The sequence below is a fragment of the Chelonoidis abingdonii genome, chromosome 2, assembly GCF_003597395.2.
Source record: "Chelonoidis abingdonii isolate Lonesome George chromosome 2, CheloAbing_2.0, whole genome shotgun sequence".
NCBI classification, from domain to species: Eukaryota; Metazoa; Chordata; order Testudines; family Testudinidae; genus Chelonoidis; species Chelonoidis abingdonii.
This window is the reverse complement of record NC_133770.1, coordinates 156,224,511-156,244,358: the sequence shown is the minus strand read 5'-3', so window position 1 is coordinate 156,244,358 and position 19,848 is coordinate 156,224,511. Positions and strand designations below refer to the sequence as shown.

Sequence of the window (19,848 nt, the reverse complement as noted above, 5' to 3'; positions counted from 1 at the left end):
TGCCCCTGGAAATTTCCACTACATGCATCTGATGAAGTGGGTATTCACCCACGAAAGTTCATGCTCCAATACGTCTGTTAGTCTATAAGGTACCACAGGACTCTTTGCTGCTTTTACAGATCCAGACTAACACGGCTACCCCTCTGATACTTTAGGTTAAGGAGAACATTTGAGTGGTGGAAGCTGCTGGTCGGTCAGCTAATTTTTTTTTATAGTGACATGAAGAGACAGCCTATAAAAAAATAAATTAAAACAAGTACGAATCTCTTATGCAGCCTTTAATCTTAAGTGTTTCTGATCTTTCTCAAGACAGCCAGGTAGCTGAGAAATATGGCATCCAACTCAGTCAATAGGCACCACATGTTGCACACTTGCTTCATTCTGCCCTCAGCAACATAAATCCATTTGTCCAGAGCCAGCTGGCCTGGCTGAAATATATAATATTACAAACAAAGAATTTGTCCTGAGTTAATTCTGTAATTCAGGATTTTCAATAGCAATCAACCATATATTTGTTTCATTTGCTATAAAAAAAAAATCCTGAATTTGCAGAATTAATTTAGGAGAAATTCTCTGTTTCCAAACAGCAATTATGTTCATGTACAGCAGTGGTTCTAAAACTTTTGTACTGGTGACCCCTTTCACATAACAAGCCTCTAAGTGCACCCCACCTAATAAATTATAAACACTTTTTAATATATTTAACACTATTATAAATGCTGGAGGCAAAGCAGGGTTTGGGGTGGAGGTGGACAGCTCACAACCCCCCATTTAATAACCTCATGACCCCTTGAGGGGTCCCGACCCCCAGTTTGAGAACCCCTGCTGTACAGGAAACTACAGCTGGCAGCAAGTGATGGAGTTGAAAGACACCATCTACGTTGCACAGGCTGGCAGCCAGAGCACAGATGGCAAGGAGTGAGCAGACCAGAATACTGGTCAGGAATGATCCTCGGGAGATTCATCCCAGCCCCTTCTCCATCTTGGGGCAGCTGGGCTCCAGTTTGGCCCCCAGCACTGGTTAGAGCATGATTTCTATGGGACTTGTGGCAACTAGTGAATAGTGAGTGCACAGGACTGCTCACTAGGATTGCCACCTTTCCTATTGCTGGTAACTAGACACTCCCCAGACTCTTCACCTCAAGGCCTACCCCTGCTTTACCTCTTCCACAGGCCCCACCTGTTGCTCTGCCTCTTCCTTCAAGCCCCCTACCTTGCTCTGCCTCTTCTCTCAAGGACCTGCCCCCATTGTTCGCTCCTCTCCTTCCCTCCCCTCATTGCTCACTGGATCATCTCCACCTCCCTCCCCATCCCAGCTGCTGCAGCCTGACAAGGAGCCTGCATGCAAGTAGGAGGCAACCCCAGGTGAGCAGGGGCTGGCGTTAATGACCAGGCACCTCCCCCCGCCCCACAGTAACTGGGCTTTTGATGTCCGGTCAGGACATCTGACCGGACACTGCCAGGTCCCCTTTTTGACAGACTTTCCGGTCAAAAACTGAGCACCTGGCAATCCCTACTACTCACACATGCCTCTTCCTGCCCCATATGATCCCTAGCATGACTCCTTCTGAGGGACTGCAAACACAGTAAGGATATCTCTCCATGTGCTGGAGAGACCCTTGGAGTCACGAGTATTTCCCTAGGGTGTCTCACTGCCCCTTTACGCCCAGAACACAGGACAGAATTTCCATTGTGGAGTTCTAGGGCAGATAAATGCAAGAGCATGGGAGCCCTCTGCCTGCAGAACTACTCCCGGAGCCAGTGGGAGCTGCGCCCATACAGGACTTGCAGGCTTGGGTTTTGGATGCTGATCAGAATCGTATACCAACTGTTGGAGTCTGCAAAATTGAGCAAAAAGTCTCTTGAGAACAGGTTGTCTTGCTGGATTAGTAGGGCTGCCCTCTCCTGGTCACTCCATCACTCCCATGAGAGCAGCCTTTCTGGAGGCATTTTGGGGCTTTGATGGAAAATGGCAGCATGACTGGGAGACGCTGGGAAGAAGGAGACAGTGAGTTCTAATCCAGGATCCTCTACTGGCCTTCCACTAGTCATATTTTGCCACTCTGTGCCTCGTTTCCTCTGTTGTAAAATGGGGATAATAATGCTCAGCCATGTGGCGGGGAACAGGGCTATTAATGGCTATACAGTGCTTTGAGCAAGCAAAGTGCTGCATAAATGTTATTCTGGTGAGGCTCCAGCAGTGCAGAGGCCACTGTGAAAATAATTATTAAGGCAGGGAAGAGGGGAAGGTGTCCAAGCATTTTCATATCTGTTCAAATTCAGTTTGAATTCTCGCCCTGAGTGGTTCAGATGCCCCTAGGGGAGCTTGAATTATCCTTATGTCAACTACAAATAAGGTTCCCTCAGATCAGGGTTGAAGAACGTGGAGCCTAGTACAAAATATGAGACAAAGATCTTTGTTTTTTTGTCATCTGGCTGTTTATGTAGCTGGATCTCTGGCTCCAAAAATTTATCTGTGTCGGCATCTTCTTTTATGTTTAATTTAACTCCAGTTCCATCTAAAGCAGATATTTGGGGTGGAAAGATGCCAACTTTCATACAGTCATTTTCCAACTTCCTGAAACACACTTGGATTTTTAGGGTTCTCGTTTTTCTATCACTGCTGGGCCAAAGCCTGAAAATCCTTTCTCAACTCTGACTCAGTTCTTACGCAAGAAAAATTCCTGTTGCCATCAGTGGAAGGGTGGTCTGAACAAGGACTGACTCATGACTGAGCATGGACTTCAGTGTTTGGCCCCACATTATTAACTGAGAAGAAGGATGGTTTGGAGGCTAAAGAACTGCAGTGGGCTCCAGACCTTTGGGTTCTATTTGTGACTCTGCCATCAACTTGCTGTCTGACCTTATTTATGGCCCACGTTACACAGATGATTGCAATGGTCCCCTTCTGGCCTCTGAATCTATGAAAGTCACCCCTCTGTGCTTCAGATTCTCCTTAGTGTATGCACAACGTGCCTCAGGGAACAAGTGACCAGGATTCATCACTGAATTTGGTCCGCTGGTTGGATCTTTAGCTTGCCTGGCCCAGTGCAGTGCGACATGAATGCTGATCCATGCCCTGTTGTGCCTCAGACTGTAAAATAGGGACAGTGATACTAATGGGCCCAGACCTGTGATCCATCTGCCTCTCTCTATATGTTTGTGCTTCCTTTGTTTTAGCTACTCATGTGTCCTGTTGAATTTCTGGCCAAGTCTGAAGCACATCAAGGGTGTTTTCCGTGCTTGTATAGCAAAATTGCCTGTGCCTACAAATCATGTAAACAGCCCCATCCTGCAGTGGGCATGTGACTCTTGCTTTCCAAGCCTATGCTGTAGCCATTCAGGAGAAGAGGGGGTGTAATTTTTGTTGTTCTTTTGGCAGACACGCCTCCTTCCAAGGTCTGAAAAGACTCGCAGAGCTAATAAGGCTTGTGGGGAAGATTTCTTAAGTCTTGGCATTTCCTGTTGTGAGAAGGCCAGTTTGTGCTGAAAGAAAGAAAGAAAGACGCTGAAGGAAAATATTTGGATGGCTTTGCTCCCAATTAAAAAAATAATCCTCATGGAAAAATTCATGCCAGAGATATTAAGTTCTTATGTTTCAGCAAAGAGAGAGAGGCTTCAGCAAAGAAGAAACTTGCAGTTGTTAGTTAATCATTAGCTTTTCTTTGGACCAAGTCAAAATTTTCCAACTGAAAAACAAAATTGACAAAAGAATGCCTGTGTTTGGAAATTAAAAATTTTCTGGTTATTCAATGAAAAACTAAAAAAAATTTTTAGTTAAAAATGTATTTTTCTTGGTTTTGATTTTTGAAACTCAAAGAGTTTTTGTTTTTTGTTCAAAACCCTGGAATGCTCTTGTGAACAATTTAGAAAGAAAAGAAAGAAAAAAATATTTCTTCCTACATTTTTTCATGGAAAATGCGTCCCCTTTTCTAGCCAGCTCTGCTTTTCTGTTTTGCCAATTCTCAGCTCAATTTGAGAATCATGGAAATTATAAACCATGAGGGTCAGATAGTGCATTGCCCTGGGACCAGTCAGGATTGTCACCTACTGCATAGTGGTTCTCAAACTTTTGTACCGATGACCCTTTTTTCACAGCAAGCCCTGAATGTGACCCTAAGACCCTTATAAATTAAAAACATTTTTATATTTAACACTATTATAAATGCTGGAGGCAAAGCAGGGTTTGGGAGTGGAAGATGACAGCTTGTGATCCCCATGTAACCCTGTGAGGGGTCATGACCCCCAGTTTGAGAACCCGTCTAGGGCTTTCTCCAGTTCATTTTTAAATAACTAAGGCAATCAAGTCTCAGTCACTTACCTTGAGGGGGACTTTACTACGCTTTAATAGAATTCACTGGGCCAAATCCTAATGCCTTTACTTAGACCTTGATTCTGCATGTGTTTCCCTTTTATGAACAGTGAACAGTCCCACTGACTTCAGTGGAAATACTCATTGTGTGTAAAGCTAAGCACATGCTTAAGCTTTTGCAGGATCAGGATTTCCATTTTTACACAGTGAGCCGAATTTACTGGATTTACATAGTGAGCATAAATCCAGTAAAGCCACCGAAGTCGCACCAGCAGAGTGTTTGTGTCTATCTTTAAAGGACAGTCTCCCTCGTAGATTACACCAGTCAAAGATCATTATTAAGACTGTCTTCTAATATTCAGCCTACATTTGCTCACTTGCATCCTGTTCTTCTTGGTAATGTCATCCTGAACCACTTCAGAGCATTCTTGTCCCTCCTTAGTATTTACACCCCGGTAGTTATCGGGGCCTCTTTTATTTTTGTCTGGACAAGCAAGTTTGAATCCCTAAAAAAGTGAATCTCTCTTGCCTCTTAGTTTTTTACCCCTTCTGTTCTCTGAGACCCTTAGGCCTGATCTACACTACGAGTTTATATCGAATTTATATCTGTACTCCTCCCCGACAAGAGGAGTAGCGCTGAAATCGGTATTGCCATTTCGGATTAGGGTTAGTGTGGCCGCAATTCGACGGTATTGGCCTCCAGGACCTATCCCACAGTGCACCATTGTGACCGCTCTGGACAGCAATCTGAACTGGGATGCACTGGCCAGGTAGACAGGAAAAGCCTCACGAACTTTTGAATTTCATTTCCTGTTTGCCCAATGTGGAGCGTTGATCAGCGCAGGTGACTATGCAGACCCATAATCAAAAAAGACCTCCAGCATGGACCGTACGGGAGATACTGAAGCTGATCTCTGTATGGGGAGATGAATCTGTTCTATCAGAGCATTCCAAAAGACGAAATGCCAAAGCATTTGAAAAAATCTCCAAGGCTATGATAGACAGAGGCCACAGCAGGGACTCAGCACAGTGTTACATGACAAGCGTAACGGAAAGCCAAAGAATCAAATGGAGGGAGGGAGGGGGGACTGAGGACTCCAGCTATCCCACAGTTCCTGCAGTCTCAGAAAACCATTTGCATTCTTGGCTGAGCTCCCAATGCCTGAAGGGTCAAAAACATTGTCGTGGGTGGTTCAGGGTATATGTTGTCAATCTTCCCCCCCCACCCCCCATGAAAGAAAAGGGAAAAAAATTGTTTCTCGCCTTTTTTCAATGTCACTGTATGTCTACTGGATGCTGCTGGCAGATGCGGTGCTGCAGCCTTACACAGCAGCATCCCATTGCCTTCCCTTCCTGATGGCAGACGGTGCAATAGGACTGGTATCCATCATCGTCATCCCAATGAGTGCTCCAGGCGGCCTTAGTCGGTCGCCGAGGCGCCTGGGCAAAATGGGAATGACTGTCTGTCATTCCCTTTAAGCTTTGTCTCCTGGAGATTCAGTCCTCTGCACTACATAGCAGCCTGGAGGCTTGCTCTCTCACACATTTATCTCACTAAAAGTGTCTTCTTATTCTGCCATTCCTAATGACTTCACTCAACAGACAATGGGGACATGTCTACGTAGCACGAGGATGGGTTGGAGAGGGAAGCAATGGTGAGGTTGTTGCAGGGACCCCTAAAAGCTAGAGCTCATCATTCGCGAGACTGTCTGGGCGTTGACCCGATCGCGTTGCTGCTCTGAGTAATCTTAGTAGCTTGCCATATGGCGAGGACGACTCTACTTTGTAGAACAAAACGTAAAAGAAGGGACTGGATTCAAGGGATCCATTTCCATTTCCTTTTGTCTATTGCCCAACTGGCCACCTCACCGAGCCACCAGGAGTCACCCATGACAGCCACAGATGTACAGATATGACTGGTAACTGTCATTGCCAACTTGCAAAGCAGCAGATGGTACAATAGGACTGGTAACCATCTCTGCTAACTTGCAAAGGCAAGGGGATATTGCTGTGTAGCACTGCAGTACCGTGTCTGTCAGCAGCATCCAGTAGACATATGGTGACAGTGAAAAAAGGCTGAACGGGCTCCATGGTTGCCGTGCTATGGCATCTGCCAGGGCAATCCAGGGAAAAGGGCGCAAAATGATTGTCTGCCATTGCTTTCATGGAGGGAGGATTGACTGACGACATTTACCCAGAATCACCCACGACACTGTTTTTGTACCATCATGCATTGGGATCTCAACCCAGAATTCCAGTGGGCGGGGGAGACTGTGGGAACTGTGGGATAGCTATGAGATAGCTACCCACAGTGCAACGCTCCAGAAATCGACGCTAGCCTCGGTACATGGACGCACACTGCCGAATTAATGTGCTTAGTGTGCCGCGTGCACTCAACTTTATACAATCTGTTTCCAAATACCAGTTTCTGTAAAATCGGAATAATCCTGTAGTGTAGACATACTTTTAGTTTGCTGACACTTGTCTCATATCGAATGTACACAGTGGGCCACTTTGCTATATGTACCCTTAAGAACATAACAACAGCCATACTGGGTCAGACCAAAGGTCCATCTAGCCCAGTGTCCTATCTACCGGCAGTGGCCAATGCCAGGTGCCCCAGAGGGAATGAATAGAACAGGTAATCATCAAGTGATCCATCCCCTGCAGCCCATTCCCAGCTTCTGGCAAACAAAGGCTAAGGACACCATCCTTACAGATCCTAAACAGGCTTATCTGACTGCAGAAGGGTTCCACCAGCATTGGAAATCAGTCCCCCTGATCTGCTCCTTGTTGCCACCGACAGCCAGTATAGGTACCCAGAGCAGCACCCAGAAGGCCCCAGGATTGGGGGAGTGCAAAGATGTTTTAAAGCCACTTTCATGCCTCCTTCCTGAGCTGTGCTGAGTGTTTTTTGGCCATACCTCAGGATCTGGCCCAGTATTCCTCCTCCTTCTTTCTTCTGTTTTAAGGCGGTCTCAACCAGATTTCAAGTAATGATTTTGTAACTTGAAAACATTGTGGGATCAACCCATTTACTTCTCAGAATTCAGAGATGATGCAAGACAGTCTATTTAAAACAAAACAAGTTGTTTTGCTGGGGCAGGATTGTACTTGTCAAGTGGTGTTATTTCATAGCCCAAACAATATCTTCTTAACAGGAATGCACATCCCCTGAAAAATAACCACCAAAAGATCTAGACCCCTTTACAGCTCTCTGCCACTTAATGATCATGTGTACACAGCAAAAGTTGTGCATGGGCTAGCCTACCTGAGCTAGCATGAGTCCAGCTAGCAGGCAATATAACAGTGAAAGCAACATAATGCAGGCTAGTGAGCTGAGTACATATCCAGGGTCCATGCTGGGTTTACACTACCTGCATTGAAGCCCACGCTGCACTGTCTTCACTGCTGTTGCTACCAGTGCTAGTTGGATTCAAGCTAGATTCAGTAAGCTAACCTGGCTCAACATAACCCATGTAAAGAGGTCTTATGGTCTATGTTTGTCTTTTACTTAGTCATCCATTTGTGTCCACTGACAACGCAATGCCGTGATGTATCTATCTCCTTTCTATCTGATAGGAAGAAGATGACGATGGCCTTCCTAAGAAGAAGTGGCCAACAGTCGATGCTTCTTACTATGGTGGGCGAGGTGTTGGTGGCATTAAAAGGATGGAGGTAAAAAAATATTTGCTTACGTACCAGGAAAACTCACTTGTAAACTCAGCCACAAGAGCCTTCTGACATTCTCCCAGAGGGAAACAAATAGGAGGTGAGACCTCTCTCTCTAGGATGCCAGTATTAATTGGAAGTAACTCCACTGAGGTCAATGTGAGTATATGGAACCTCTGAAAATCAGGGCATTTATTCAGGAATCCCATTGAAATTCAATAGGAGTTAGGCACCTACCCTTCTTGGGCTCTCCTTTGAAAATTCCAGCTGAAATATGGGTTTAGGAGCCTAACTTTAGACACCCATGTTGGAAAAAGTTGGTGTAAGTCGCTGATTGTTCTTCAGTGGGCTCTGTGAATGCTTTGGTTTGCTCTCTTGTGTTTTGTTGACTGCTTATCTCTACCAGTGGCAAGTTTCTGTTGATAAGGGATGGTCAGATTTCCATACCACCACCCAAAATGGCTTTCCTAGTAAATGGAAATGTCCATTTTCATCAAGATTTTTTTTTCAACCCCCATCCCCCAAACAATTTTCAAAATGAAAAATTTGAAAGTTTTTCCAAACTCTGCATTTTTTCATTTTGTTCTGCTAGGAAACATAACAGTTTCTCTCACTTTTCTGTGACTGGCTCCTTTGAGACGAATTGGGACCAGGCCTCCCTGAACCATAATGACCTGCCTCCCAGCTTAAAAGGGCAGAACTAATTGGGGACAGATGACAGCCTGAGAAATACCTGGGCCTCATAAAAGACCTGAGAACTCAAAGTTGTCTACAGGGAGAAAACTGGGCTTCTGTGGAAAGCCCTGAAGTAGGGTCTGAAAGAAGGAGGAGATTTCATGGAAGCAGCATGGAAATCAGGGATCTATGCCCTCTTCTATGCACATCTAAGGCCTGGTCTACACAAGGAAGTTAGGTCAGTATAATTGTGTCGCTCAGAGGTGTGAAATAACCCTGTGTAGACAGCAATAGGCCAATGGGAGAATTGTCCTGTCAACCTAGCTACTGCCTCTCAGGGAGGTGGTGTACCTACTCTGACAGGAGAACCCTTCCCATCTGTGTAGGTAGTATCTTCACTGAAGCACCTCGTTGGCATACTTGCAGCATTTTAAGTGTAGACAAGCCCTAAGCCATGTTGGTCTGCAGGAGTGCAAGGTACTTTCCTTGTCTTCATAAAACACTGTATTGGTTCCTCTGGAGCTGCCTGAAGGGAATTGTGCGGAACCGCACTGTGTTGGATGCATGTCAGGAATCAATTTTTAATAAAAACCCAAATGGAATTTGTTGGTTTTTTTATTTTCTTTTGTCTTTTTTTAATAACCCATGTTGTCAATAGCCCATAACATTAAGTCGTGGCAGGTAATAACACTGCCTTTCCCATTTTCTCACTTGTCAATGGAGCACAAAGGAGAAAGAGCCTTGGGAGTTTTTGGCTTTGATGCTCTACAGATGTTAGAGCCTTCTTGTTTTCTGTTACCCTTCAGTAATTTAACGCCAGTGCGAAATTAGTGTATTGGGGAAGTAAAACGCTATCCAATCAGAAAGGTAGCATTTACCGCTCACTTTGCACTGGTGTCAATCACAACCCATGATACAGGGCAATGAGAATGAAGCCCATTGACTTCAAGGCCAGAAGAGACCATTATGGGGCTATTATTATAGAGGACTATTGTCTAGTCTGACCTCCTGCATAACACAAGCCATAAAGTAGCACCTGTAACTTATGGTTGAGCTACAGTGTATCTTTTAGGCTTTGTCTACACTTACGGTGGCGTGTAGATAGGGTAACCAAATGTCCCAATTTTATAGGACAGTCTCAATATTTGGAGCTTTTTCTTATATAGGCACCTATTGCCCCCCACCCCCATCCCAATTTTTCACACTTGATGTCTGGTCATCCTACCCGTAGAGTACAGGTACTACGTGCGTAGCTACACACCACACTAAAAGGCAGGCTGCGTCCACACTTGTCACTGCTGAGTGTAGCTGCATATCACAGTGAAAAGCTCTGGCAGCGGGGATCTACCAGAGCCTTTCCCCACCACTGGAGTCTTTCACAAAGGCTCTGGCAGCAGGGAGTCAGCAGGATATCGCACTGCTAAAAATAGCTGTTTAGACATGGGAGGCCCTGCTTGGATGTGCAGAGAGCTGTGTAGGGTGCATACCCTGAGGATTCAGCTGTTTAGGGCACTCTACTCACCTAAGCCGTGCCTTGCCGTCTACACTGCTATTTATACCCATGCTAGCAGGGCACGCAGTGTCTGTACTCTACATACCGGACGTAACCTTAGAGAGACATCCAGTCTCAATTTAAAGACTTCTAGTGATGGAGAATCTACCCCATCCCATGGTGAGTTGTTCCAATGGTTTAGTAATCATTGTTCCACTGAGCAAGTGCAGAACATCCAGAATATACTTAAGGAATGGGACTTTGGACTCTTGTAGGGGTGTAGCTAGCCCTCTGCAATTGAATTTTCTGCTGCTTCTACCAACCCCAACTCAAGCAACTGGCCCTTTTGACTCCAGTGGAACTTCCTGCATGAATGAGGACTGATGGTTTCAGAATCAGGTTTGAAGTAAGGAAAGACCTCTAGATTCTATACAATTGTCTCCTCTGAGGCAAATGATCTTCTCCTTTTCTAGAAAACCCAGTATCTACATGTGCCAAAATGCCCAGAGTGGGAACTCCTTGCAACTGCAATCAGGAGAGATGGGACTGAACCAAAGCCCCAGATCCCAGCACTCAAAGCCCCAGTGTAAACTCAAACTTTGCAGTTTTGTCCCTCTCTCAACAGTGAATCTGGACAATGGAAAATCTAGATCCAGATTCAAATGTTGCAGCTTTACTTTCAACAGCAGATGCTATTTTAAGATGCCAACAATGTTTTTCTTCTTAGGTCCGCTGGGGAGAAAAGGGGTCCACGGAAGAAGGGGCTAAACTAGAGAAAGCCAAGAATGCCAGAGTGAAGATGCCAGAGCAAGAATATGAATTCCCCGAACCCAGGAACCTGGGGAATGGTATGCGCAGGTCCTCTTCTCCCCAGAGGTGGTACACGCCAATCAAGGTAGGTCTTATCCAGGTACATTATCCATAGATTGATTTCAGTAGATACATGTTAAACACTCATACAGCCTTATGAAGAGTTTTCATGTCCAAAGATTAAAGCAGTGAGAGTGACTTTGTGTAAAGTTCCCAGTCCCAGACCTGGGAGTCCACCCAAAGGCTGTTTTAACTTGCACCAGATGCCTTTGCCTTAAGGGGTTGTTCGGTATAAAGGAGCCCCAGTCATGCTTCTTTTCTCCCTCCATGCTATCTGCAATGTAAAAACCATGGCAGCATCTCTCCACTACCCAAGTGTTCCACTAGGCAGTGGAGAGCCTGAAGTGGCTGTTAAGGTGGCTTTAGGGCTGCTTTGGAGTGGTACAGAGCAGCCAGAATGCACTTGAGGAATGGGGCCCTGGGCTCTTGCAGTGGTGTAGCTAAGCCTTTGAAAGTGCTTTCTCCCCTACTCATGCCTGAAACCCTCACAAAGTCTGCAAAGGTAAGTCTTCCATTCTCTGAGTGCAGAGAGAGAGAGAGAGAAACCTCTCTCCTGCTCTTACTTAATAATTAGCCTGGTGAAGAAGAAAATAATTCTTGCCAGATGCCACAAGGGAGAGCTGCTCCTAGGAAATTAAGGACTGATTCTGTTGTGCAGAAAGCGAATGACAGCCAATGACCATGGGTCACCAGGACTCGGAATACTGCAGGGCAGCTTGCAGGGCCAATGCAACCATTTAGGCAAAGTAGGCGGCTGCCTAGGGTGCCTAGTGGTTGGGGGGTGCCTAAAAGTCCCCTCAGGCGAGGAGGTGGAGTGGAGGTAAGCTGGGTGGGGGGCGCGCGGGGAGGATTGCCTGCAATAACAAGGGGGTGGGGCGCACAGGGGAACCGCTCCCTGCCCCAGCTCACCTCCGCTCAGCCTCCTCCGCTGAGCACACAGCCCAGCTCTAAGTCTCCTCCAATCAGCGCCGCAAGCTTGGGCGGGGAGGAGAATTAGAGCAGCGCCGACGTGCTCAGTGGAGGAGGTGGAGCCAAGGTGAGCTGGGGCGGGTTACTCAGGCAGGCTTAGTTTTCACAGGAAGTGTCCCCAGACAGGGTTAGCTGCTGGAGGAAGGGAAGAAGTCTCCCCAGGCAGGGTTAATTGCCATCGGGGGATGGGGGGGAGAGGGGTTAGCTATCGCAGTGGAGGGGGTAGCTGCTGCGGGGGGGGCTCCCTGGGTGGGGGGCTGAGTTAGCTGCTGTGGGGGGGGACGGGGTTAGCTGGGGGTGAGGTGCAAGGTAGAAGTTTCGCCTAGGATGCGAAACTTCCTTGCACCGCGCCCTGGCAGCTTGCCCATCCCTTGCCGACTTAGAGCAGCCTCGGAAGCTAAGGGTCAGATTTTCATTTATGCCAAGGCTGTGGCAGTGCAAGACTGTGGAACAAACTCCCACAACAGCTAAGGACCATCCCAAACCTCACAACCTTGCACTCCAAGTGCTGGGGGCAGTTCTCTGACCTGTCTTCCCTAAGATAAACACAGAGCAGCAGATAGATTTCAAACCAACTAACAAAAAGCCCGACCAAAACAAACCACTCAGAAGGGGGTAAGCGAGGGAATGAACCACATGGGACAGAGGATAGCTATGCTGCTTAACATATGTCTGGAAGGTGCTCACATACTACAGCGATGAGTGGCTTGAGCCCATCTGTAGAACAGACTTTACCTAGTTATTAATCTCCACCACACCCTCACTGGACGACCCCCAAAAGACAACACATGCAGACGGAATAACTGCATCCAAAACTTTCCCTAAACACAATCCATGAGAACTCAGCAGAAAAGAAGGAACAATTTTTGGGAACTTGATGATCTGCTACAGCCCTTCCCCTACAGTCAGAAAAATTTCCAGCACCCCACTCTGCTCTTGGTAAAATCTTTTCCTCGGACAACATGAACGTACAGAGATGAATGTGGATTATGTTATGCAGGGAAGTGCTCACATCATTACAAAAGCCAGAGGCAGGAAAGACCTATTAGGTCATTGAGTCCATGTACCCAGCCAAAGCAGGATTGCTAACTCAAGTGTATCCTTCAGTGCTTTTTCCAGTCTTCTTTGAAAATAACACATCACCATCCACTGTTCCCTGTGGGGGAATATTCCACAGACTCATTGGCCTCTCCCACTTTAAATGTCTCCTGTGTGTTAATGTGTTCATCTTAAATATTCCTTCATCCCAGTGCTCAAAGTGTGCACAACTCCACTGGCTAAACAAGACATCCTATTCCCTCTGGTTATTTTACACTGCTTAAAATACCTCCTCACTCAGTGTATGAAAGGTAAATAATGTGTGTGTTGCAATCTAATAACAACAAAAAAAGTCCTCATAAAGCAGAACACAAAACCAAATCTTAGGACCCATGTTTGAGGTAAGTTAAGCAGGAAATTCACATTTAAGGGATGATCATCTCTCTTCCTTTGGATGTGATCCTTCGCTTCACACAGTCGCACAAGCACTATCCTTCACTCGGGATTTCCTGGGTTTTGTCACTTTATCTGATGGAGTTTTTCTTCCCTTTACATTTGCTTCCCCAGGAGCGTCCGTCCAGTAGGTAGATTGCCTTTGGTTGAGAGTGGATATATTGTAGCTTGAAATACCCTGTCAGACAGCAGACTTTAGTGTTGTTACTTATTTGGATGGTACCAAATGGATTCCCCTTCCCGCCACACCTTAAACATTCTTTCAAATGTTTAAAAATGTATCAGCTGTATAATCCAGTGGATTATTTGATCATTACCTGTTCTTTTTATTCCCTCTGAGGCACCTGGCACCGGCTGCTATCAGAAGACAGGACACTGGGCTAGATGGACCTTTGGTCACAGGGCCGCCCAGAGGATTCAGGGGGCCTAGGGTCTTTGTCGATGGGGGGCCCCCACTGCTGAATTGCCGCCGAAGACCCACCCCAGGACCCACCACCTAAGTGCCGGAGGGACGCCCCGCCACGGGTCTTTGGGGCACTTCGGCGGGGGGTCCCAGAGAGGAAGGACCTGCTGCCGCCGAATTGCCGACAACAACCCAGAGCGGAAGAAGCTCTGGGGGCCTGCGCCCCGCGAGAGTTTTCCAGTGTCCCCAGACCGAGTGAAGGACCCCGCTCCAGGGACCCCAAAAAACTCTTGTGGGGGCCTGGGGCAAATTGCCCCCTTGCCCTCCCCTCTGGGCGGCCCTGCTTGGTCGGACTCAGTTTGGTTGTTTCTTTATGTTCTTATGTTCTTCAGTAATCCAAGGAGCAAAGCAAAACAGTTTAGTTAGAGCAGTTTGCTAATCTCTTTGCCCAGCTGAAAGGGAGAAATGCAACAAACTAGAAAATTCATTATTTGCATAGCTCTGAGCCCCAGTCTACCCCACTTCCTCCAGACTCATGATCCCTGCTGTCCTTATACAACCTCTAGCCCTCTCTGCTTATCTGAGCTTCCAGTCTGGCCCTCTGCTCCCATACTTGTCTTCAGCTGTACACCAAAAAATGTTCTTTCCTCCACAAGACATTTATTTATTTATTTATTTATTTATTTGGAAAACTGAATATTTTCAGCCAAAAATTACACCTTTCAGTTTTCAGATGCAATTTTTTAGGTTTTTTGGGTTTTCAAAAACTAAAAAAAAAAAAGATTCTTTATTGGTAAAGTCAAATTTTTCCACTGAAAATTTTTTCAAAAATGAAAACTTTCTTTATTGTTCATTTTCTCTGTGTGCGTGGTGGTTGGGGGGGGAGGGGGAATTAAAAGTTCCCACCTGCTCTAGTGTGAAAGTTGCCAGCAAGATAAGGATAAGATCATCTGAACTGGCTCTCTCTTTAGCTTTACGTGTTTGTGCAGTCCATGTCTAGAAGGATTCCAGCAAAGGGGTTTCTGCTGATTTCCCTGAAAAACTGTTCTACGCTTTGTTGGTTCTCACTATGAGAACTTTTTTTTCTGATATCCAGCTTAAATTTCCCTTTATTTAATTTCATTCCACAACAGTTAAGGTCATTTCTAGGCCATTATTATTATAATAATGTCAGAGTACCCCAGCCACAATCAGGGCCACATTGTGTTAGGAGCTGTACAAATGTAGAATAGACAACAAGTTCCCGCCCTGATGGGCCAGATAGCAAATGGGTCTGATCCTGCTTTAAGTCAGGGATATTTTGGACTGAGATTCTTTCCTGTCTCAAGTTATTAACTAGTAAAAAGACTGAGATGTCTTCAACCATCCACAAAGGAAATTGGTTCCCCTGGAAATACATTGCCTGGTGCACAGATAAAATGTACTGGATATTATTGACAAAGGTGGTACTGCTGGCAGCTATTCAGTTAATCACAAGCAGCATCCAAGATTGACCATAATTTTATTGCAAATGTCTTCAAACATCCTTCTGTAGCAGTACCCAAAAAAATCCAGTATCGTGCATTCAGCCTGGAGAGGTTCAATTGGCAGAAATGCAGAGAGTGTTTGATAAATATGCTAGGTATACCTCTTTGCTCTTCCATTCCCCCGGAAATTAAAAATTCCAACATGCTGCACTCAGGAAAACACTTCTTCAGATCTCAGGGAAGCTGATTCATTTTTGGGAGTGGAAGAGTGGCCCCTTATAGAAGGGACAGGAAAAACATTACAATACGGGGAATCCCTGGGCAGTGAATATATGTTTCTGAGCACACGGTGCTGTGCACAGCTGTATATTTTTTCTGGCCTAGTTAAACTCTTCTGGAAAACAACCACAGTATTTGCCTCTTTTCTCACTGCCTCATTCCAATCAGAAATACAGGAATACCTTATTGGGATTGCACAGATGTGCTACAAAGGCAGGAATTCCCACACGTCTGCCTGTCGCCTCTAACTGGGAACTGCCCAAAAGCATCCTGTTGAAACTGTTTTTGACAGATAAATGGGTTTTTGACCAAATGATACATTTTTTTAATTTATTTTTTATGCACAGTGTCTACTTTCTATGGAAAATTTTGGCTTTTTATTATAAAACTGAAAGGCCAAAATCCAAGAATTTTCCATTTTCAGCTGCAAGCTGAAAATTTTTGTTTTTCAATAGAAATTTGACATTTTCTGCAGGAAAAAAAATCTATTTTCCAATCAGCTCTATTTCTAACTAATTCCCCCTGTTGAAATCCTTCAGCTAGATGTGAAATTACAATCACACGTAAGATTTCTCTTTAGCTAAGGCCAAAGAAAGACCACACAATGAGGTTAATTGCTGCTACAAACAGTACTACAGCCTGAGGCTGATAGCTTTGGGGAGACTGACACTGAGGATACAGGAATACAAGGTTTTGAAGGATGTTTGTGATTGCTGGAAAAAGTCACAGACACTGACTTGGCATAAGGGACAGAGCTAGAGAGACATGAGCACACAAGCTTTGGTAACCTGATATTCTGTTACCAATCTGCAGATAAAACGAAAGATTAAATGGGTTTCTATATAGCACATTGTCATGACCAAGCTCTCTTGGAGAAGATGGATGGTTGGATAAATAGTTTTTCATTCTCTGCTCCATTAATGAATCCCAGGCAGGTTTTCACAATGCAACCAACAGACTGATCTGTGTAGCAGAATGGTAGCAGTTAGAACCAAGCTGGCACTGCTAATAGGAAACCCATCACTACTTACAAACCCACTACTCCATCCCAGTTAATGAAGAGAAGGAGGCATTGGCGGGGAATGTCATGTATAAATGCATCCGATCGGTTTCCTGAATTTATATAAGCATTTTCACCAGTAACCTCAGCAGAGATTCCAGGGAGTGAATGGACAATGGAGACCCCTCAACCCAACATGGTCCCCACCCAGCTTGGAGCTGAGGGATGAGTGGGGAAGTTTGCACTAGAACTGCGCATACTTTAAACACACTTTCAGGTATTTAAGTGGCCCGTAAGAACTGAGGGAGATTTTCAAAGGTACAAATGGAAGTTAGTCACTCAGCTTCTGTTGATTTTCAACAGGACTCAAATGCCTAATTGCTCTTTGAAAACTTCATTTTTTGAATCCACAGTACGTGTTGATAGAGCTTCTGTTGAGAGAGGACATCACACTCCATGACTGATCCAGCACCTTTCACAACCACAGCATTCAGTTTAATCAAAATAGAGGTCCAAGCTGTGCTGCCTCCGAACTGAGCTATTCACCAAACACTTGTTGAGCCTATTGAAAATAATTCACCGTATTTCTTGTAATTGCAGGGCAAGTTGGATGCTCTCTGGGTCCTGTTGCGAAAAGGCTATGATCGTGTGTCTGTGATGCGCCCACAGCCTGGAGACCAGGTACTGTCCCTTTTATAACATTTATTGTACTTAAAGAAAAACAACACCCGAACCCACAAACTTTCCAGGTACCTTCTCCAGTGGGACTGAATGGTCGTGTCGCTGGGAAATGTCTGTCCCTTTTGTTATATACCAACGTGCCATCTCAGAAACAACCTTAGCCACTTGCATGAACTTTGTTTGCAACTGATTTCAGAGTAGTAGCCATCTTAGTCTGTATCCACACAAAGAACAGGAGTACTTGTGGCACCTTAGAGACTAACAAATTTATCTGAGCACAAGCTTTTGTGAGCTACAGCCTACTTCATCGGAAGCATAGACTGGAACATACAGCAAGAAGATATTTATACATACAGAGAACATGAAAAGGTGGAAGTAGCCATACCAACTGTAAGAGGCCAATCAATTGAGATGAGCTATCATCTCTGATATTCATATGCAACTGAGATTCATAAGGGTTCAGATTCCTTTGGCTCAGAACCCTGTTGACACGGTTAAGTTATATAGATCACATTGCAATAGCAGTTGTCCATCTATGCAGAAACTATCAATCTGATATTGTTTTGCTGTTACAATTTTATGGCCACTTTCAATTAGCTAGAATCTTGGAAGCAGAAGTAAAATGTACATGCATTTCTCATTGCTCAAAGACCTAGTTCTCCGTCATACACTCCAAGGGTGAAATTCTGACCTCATTGAAGTCAATGGCAAAACTCCCACTGACTGTGATGGGGCCAGGATTTCACTCCATAATTTTAAAGTCAGTTGGAGTTTTTCCTGTTCAGGGATTGAAGGTTGAGATCCAGGTTTTGTGTGTCTTAATTTGGAACCTCATAAAGCTGTTGGTTCTCCAATATTAATTTCTAGCAGATGAAAAACCTCTCCATAATGGAAGGAGATAGGCGTGAAATGAAGTGGGATGGGGGATCTGTTCTCATGTTTGCTCTGTCTACAGAAGATCCTGGGCTCACAGCTTCATGAATAATTAATAGTATAGAATAGAAGGAAGGAGCACAGATAATAGGTCTGCATCTATTCATGTGTTCTTATGATTACATACATCTTCTGAGAACGGGATAGTAAAATCCAATAAAATCAATGGACTTGTATGTCCTGCTTGAAGGTGAAAGGATAAATAGTACAAGCTGAGGCACCAATACCAATGTTAACTTTTGCATTTCACGTATGAATTGTTTTCTATTCCTATTTTTCTTCTGCTAAAACACACAGATTCATATGTGTAGTTTATATTCTAAAACACATATCAGAGTACATACAAAACATGCAATATGGGCAAGCTGATAAAATTGTAGAAACCATAAGTTTTGCATTTACTGACTTCTTGTGACTTAAATTGTGAAAACTTGCAACATTAACAGTGCACTATTGTAGTCTGGGAATGTATCTTTATATGCGTGTGCTTGTCTACATACACTCACACAATTATATGTCTATCTATAGCTAAATCAGCATAACTGAGCCATCTATGAATTGTACTAATTATGTATACAGTTAGTAGATGGGGGCCAAATTTATCCCTAGCATAAATCAGCTGAGTGCAGCAGTGTTCCATCAGGAACATATTTGGCTCATTTTGTTCATATTGGTGTGTAGCATTCAGAAGATTTGAGGAAACTCAACTAGACAAGAAACAGTGCTAACTACCATGTCATATTTTTGGTATTGATCCATAGTTCTGTAATATTTGGCTGCCTATATAGTTTTCCATTGGCTGCCGTACCAATTGGGGGGTAGGGCGTTTCTGAATAAAAGTATTAATACTTTCTGCCTTCAAAGGTACTTGGTCTTGTACTTTGATAAGCTAAAACTATGCTAGTTGAAAGATTCTGCCCTCAGTTACACCTGGGAAAATCCAGAGTAACTTCACTGAAGCCAACGGAGTTAGTAGTGATCTACATCATTATAACTGAGAGCAGCGTCCAGCCTTCCACATGCATAGGAACGGTTATGCTGGCTCAGACCAATAGTACATCTAGCCCAATATCCTGTTTCTGACAAGGCCGGTGCCAGATGCTTCAAAGGGAATGAACAGAATGGGGCAATTCCAAATGATCCATCTCCTGTCCCCCAGTCCCAGTTTCTGGCAGATGGAGATTTAGGGACACTCAGAGCATGGGGTTGTATCCCTGGCTATATTAGCTAATAGCCATTGACTTTATCTCCACTGAACTCCATGAATTTCTCTAATTCTTTTATGAACCCAGTTATACTTTTTGCCTTCAAAAACACAGCATTAATCCTGCTTTTCTTTTACTGGTTTTGCATCCGAATAAGTCCATGCAGTGGAGCAACTTATCTAGACAGGGACACTCTGAAAAACCAGTTCAAATTAACTAAAGGTGTGAATTCAATGAGGATTACTTTAATCACATTAAACCCCTGTGTAGATGCTGTCTTTCAGAATTAAAGTGGGCTTAATTTGGTTTAGTTTAATTCACTTGCAATAGAGAACAAAAAGACAGTCACTGCCTGAAAGAGCTTACAATCTATGTCGTCTTACCTAGCAGTACATATGGC

At 44.6% G+C, this 19,848-nt stretch overlaps 1 protein-coding gene across 2 annotated transcripts in view; it reads left to right on the top strand.

Moving 5' to 3' along the window:
- The window catches only part of ANTXR1 (ANTXR cell adhesion molecule 1), a 207,221-nt gene that overhangs the window by 133,933 nt on the left and 53,440 nt on the right, over positions 1–19,848 (top strand). For both annotated transcript variants that reach the window (XM_032786627.2, XM_032786634.2), the window contains exons 15-17: positions 7,895–7,990; positions 10,879–11,046; positions 17,230–17,310. In XM_032786627.2, the coding sequence (XP_032642518.1) occupies positions 7,895–7,990; positions 10,879–11,046; positions 17,230–17,310 (345 nt within the window). The remainder of the gene's footprint in view (positions 1–7,894; positions 7,991–10,878; positions 11,047–17,229; positions 17,311–19,848) is intronic.